The sequence below is a fragment of the Myotis nattereri genome (genome assembly GCF_964212035.1).
Source record: "Myotis nattereri genome assembly, chromosome: 9".
Lineage (NCBI taxonomy): Eukaryota > Metazoa > Chordata > Mammalia > Chiroptera > Vespertilionidae > Myotis > Myotis nattereri.
Genome location: NC_138084.1, coordinates 19012976 through 19017457, shown reverse-complemented (window position 1 = coordinate 19017457; position 4482 = coordinate 19012976). Strand labels below are relative to the sequence as shown.

Here is a 4482-nt window from a genome sequence, read left to right as displayed (position 1 = left end):
TTGTCAGGACCCTGATGGCCATTGTCCTTCCACTCCGTCCTCAGTGTAGTGGAACGGGTCCTGACCTTGAGTAGACCTGTTCCTGCAGGGACAGGGTCTGGGCTAAGTGTCATCTCAGGGGCCAGTGATAAAGCCCATGGGTAAAAGGGACTTTTTCTGCTTCTCCAGATCAGCATCTGTTCACTGGGGGAGAGGGAAGCCCTCCAGTTTGCCCTTTAATCAGCTACTTAAACAAACATTGCATCTCTGTTGTGTGACAGGCCGTGTAGACACAGTGAGCAGATCCACGGTGGGAAGTGAAGCCGTGTCCCTGCCACAAGAACGAGTGACTATGAAACTCCCCCTGCTCCTGCTGCTCCTCCTGCTGGGGACAGTTGCTGCTCTTCTGGGTAAGTCCTCCCTTCCCTTCTCATCCAGCTTGACCCCTTCTCCTCTTTCTGGCAAATCCTTGGCTTCTTCTGGGCCAGGGCCACAGCTTTTCCTTCTTCAGTGGACCCAGATCCCCTCAGGTAAGGGGACTTCTGAGTCTTTCATGGACTCAGAAAAGTGACGTGAACATTCTGTTGGGGCTCCTGCTCAAGCAAAAACCACCCATCTTCTCAGCGGTGCTTCTTCCTACCCCAAAATACACACCTGTCAGCCAGCGCCAGGTGCCCACCCCACAGGGAGGAGATCCTTAGGCCTAGGCTCCAGAAGGAGGCACTAGGAAGGCTTGAGTGGGGCTGTCGGAGCTGTCCGTGGTCCTAGAAGAAGGGGATCCCTGACATGATGGCAGGTTACCTGTTCTTCCAGGGAATGATGTCTCCTATACAGACAGCCAAGAGTCACAGGCAGACCTGAGCCAGGATCTGGAAGGCTCTGGGGAACAGGAGGGAGAGTCAGTCCTGACTGAGGAGGCGATTCAGTCTGAAGGAGAGCAGGTGGAGGCTTCCAGCTGCCAAGATGCTTTTGAGGATGAAGAGGCCATGGATTCGGACCAAGATGCCCTAGAGGAGAACTTTCAATGCCCCAGGGAAGAGGACACAGTGAAAATGCTGGGCAGTCCTGGATGCAAGACCTGCCGCTACGTGTTGGTGCGGACCTGCAGAAGATTTAGAGGCGCTCGGGTAAGTGGTGGCTGGGAGGCTGCTGATGGAGGACCAGGGGCAGGAGCAGAGAGTGGGTTCCACCTCCTGTTCCTTATTCATTTACACTAGTGGTTCTCAAATGCTAGTGAGCAGCAGAATCTCCTAGAGGTCTTGTTGAAGCATAGATATCAGGATTAGCAGGTGGGGCCCATGATTTTGCATTTAGGATCAAGTGCCAGGTGATGATGATATTGTTGGTCTGGAGACAGTACTTTGAGAATCACTGATTGGGACAAAGGCTTTGGTATTAGATATACCTGTGTTAAACCCTGGCTCCACCTGTCAATGACATGTTACCTGGGCAAGTCACTTCACCCTTCAGAGCTTCAGGATCTTCACTTGTACAATGGACATATATGTTACCAGCCTCTTAGATTGTGGATATGTTTAAATGAGATAATACATGGCAAGCATTTGGATCAGTCCTTGAGTCATTATAAACTCCCAGTAAACGGTGGCTAAGATTATTCTCAGCATTATTATTATTTCCTGCAACAAGTTCCCAGTGACAGATGAAGGAGCAAGAGATGGAATTGGAGGAGCAAGTAGATACCTGATTTCTGACCTGACCAGGGATAGAGAACTTTCTCCTGGAGACTCAGGAACTTGAGGGAAAAAAAAAAACCCAGTGAATTATCTAACCCACCTCTTCTTTCTGCAGAAAGTCTGCCGGAGGTGCTACAGAGGCAACCTCGTCTCTATTCACAACCTCAGTGTCAACTATCAACTCCAGTGCTTGGCCAGTAATGTTAACCAGCAACAGGTCTGGATTGGAGGCAGACTCAGGGGCCGGGTAAGTGAGGGGCCAGCTCCCAGGTACAGGAAGTTCTCTCTGGCATCAGGCCTCATCCCAGCAGCCGAGTGACCTTCCTGTGGGAGGCAGTGGGGGAGCTGGCTGGTGTGGCTAAACGGAACTGGTGACTGTGCGCATCTCTTCCCATTCCATGTTCAGTGACTTCATGCCATGGCAAGTGTATTTACCCCAAGGAAATTGGCAATTGTTACAAATCAGGGTTCCTCCCTCCTTCTGCCTTCTCACCTTTCCCCAGAGCTTGTTGATAAACAGTTACCAGCTCAGCACTGGAGTCAGGAGATCCTTTCCTTCCAGTTTGCTCATTGATAACCTGAATGGCTTCCTCATGTCTAAAATGGGGTCCTTCTCTCAGAGTGGTTCTGGGATAGTGGGTGAATAAGTGCTATTATATTTGCTACTCAAGTGTGGTCCATGGACCAAGCAGAATTAACATTGCCTGAGAGCTTGTTAGGGATGCACAGTCTTGGGCCTCATCTGAGACTCTTTAATCAGCAACTCCACTTTAAAAAGGTCTGCAGGAGACTTGTATTCACAGAAAGTTTGAGAAGCCTGGCTGTGTGAGGCGGGGAGGGACCACTACTCATCCATTGTCATTGCCTTCAAACCCTCAGGGGTGGGTGTCCCGGATATCTGGCTCCTAGCTGGGTGGGCAGTTCCCAGAAAGGGACAGTCAGTGGGCATTTTCTGGAACCTCTGTATCAGCCTGTCTCCTGGACCTCAGCCTCTGACCCCGCCTATCCCCTCTCTCATTCTAGTGCAGAAGGTTTCACTGGATTGATGGGAGTGCTGTGAATTTTACATACTGGGCTCATCATCATGGGCGTGGCCGCTGTGTGGCTCTGTGCACCAGAGGTGAGGAGACTGGGCCCCAGGTCAAAGGGAAGGGATGGCAAGGTGGACTCTAACACACTGTCCCTTTGAGCTGCCTGAGCAACACCTCCTCAAACTCACAGCCTCCCCACAACTGGAGAACCAACGTCCTGTCTGTGAGGAGGGTTGTGATGTAGGGTGAGGGGGTGCCCTGTGTGAGGGCTGGATGGGGGCTCTCCATCCTCACAGACGAAGCTCGGCTGGGGCCCTGGGGCCTCTTTTCCTTCCTCTCCTACTGATGTGACAATTGAGAATAGCCAAGGACACCCTAGCCGACTTGGCTCAGTGGATAGAGCGTCAGCCTGTGATCTCAGGGGTCCCAGGTTTGATTCCAGCCAAGGGCACATGCCTGGGTTGCGGGCTCGATCCCCAGTAGGGGGCGTACAGGAGGCAGCCGATCAGTGATTCTCTCTCATTATTGATGTTTCCATCTCTCCTTCTCCCTTCCTCTCTGAAATCAATAAAGAAATATATTTTTAAAAAAAAGAATAGCCAAGGTGAATGAAATATGTGGATGAGGGATGAGGGAGAGATGTGCGAATTAGGAATGGCTGAATGCCAGACGTGAGGGACTCAGGACTGTGGCTAAGGCCATACATGCTGGAGAAAGGCTGCCGCAATTCCCACCCCAGCCCAACCACCTGCCCACTGGCATACAGAAAAGTGGTTTCCCCGCTGAGGCTCAGGTTCCTCATCTGTGCAATGGGGATGAGGACAGCACCTCCCTCTGGGAGTCATTGTGAGGATTAGCCAAGAGCCCCAGAAAGCACTCAGCACCCTGTCTTCCTGGGGTGAAAACTCAACAAACACAAGCTAGTGGAATGTGTGTGTGTGGCAAACATATCATGACAATTGGAGGGCAAGGAGGGCACAGGCCACACTCTACTGGCAGCTGACACCACCGTGTTTTCTATTTCTAGGGGGTCATTGGCGACGAAAACGTTGTGGAAGACGTCTGCCCTTCATCTGCTCCTACTAAGCCAGAAGCCGGGAAGAGATCCTGCCTGGAGCCCCCTCCCTACACCCCTGCTGGCGGCCCCTGGCCCACCCTGGGCGCTGGGCTGGACTCCCTGCCTCTCCTGGTCATAAAGCCATGTTTCCCACTGCATTTCCTGACTCTTGTTTCTTCACTGCTCATTGGAGGACTCCCCGGGGCTGGAAATCCTGGAAGCCCTCACTCCTGCAGGGTGGGGCTTTGAGGAAAGTAAAAGATGGCCAGGGGCCCACGGGTATTGGTGGAATGGGAGGGGGGCGCTGAGGGGTTTGGCTGCAGCGCCATCTAGGGGCAGATCAAGGGCTGGGTGGCTCTCCCAATACCTTTCTCAGCCCAGGCTGGAGGATTGCCCCCGCCCGCCCCCCCCACCGGGAAAGTTCTCATTGGGAGGGGGCTGGTGGGGAACCGGCCCTCCTGCATTGTTTTGATTCAGTATAGGGTGCGGGTGGGGTGGGAGTGGGGCGGCTTTCCAAATGAGGGTGATATCACTGATTCAAGAAGTGGAGGACTGAGTACATTTAAACATGAAATTGGCTTTATTCATTCATTCATGGATCAGGCAGCATCCCATCCAACAAATAGAAAGAAGCTCTGAAAAGCTGTAATAATAGAAGGTGTTTATAGGCAGAAGGAAGCAGAAGGAAGGTTCTAGCAAAGAATGCATTGCTTCAGGGGAG

The 4482-nt window shown here is 52.3% G+C and overlaps 1 protein-coding gene across 1 annotated transcript; it reads left to right on the top strand.

Annotated features, from left to right (window-relative positions):
- Nucleotides 1-331: 331 nt before the first annotated feature.
- LOC308525254 (proteoglycan 3-like) lies at nucleotides 332-3790 on the top strand (the record flags this gene model as incomplete). The annotated part of the gene is made up of 5 exons (XM_081100042.1): nucleotides 332-389; nucleotides 793-1106; nucleotides 1789-1920; nucleotides 2697-2793; nucleotides 3732-3790. 5 exons carry the CDS (start codon nucleotides 332-334, stop codon nucleotides 3788-3790), a joined length of 660 nt encoding a protein of 219 aa, XP_080956168.1.
- Nucleotides 3791-4482: the final 692 nt, after the last annotated feature.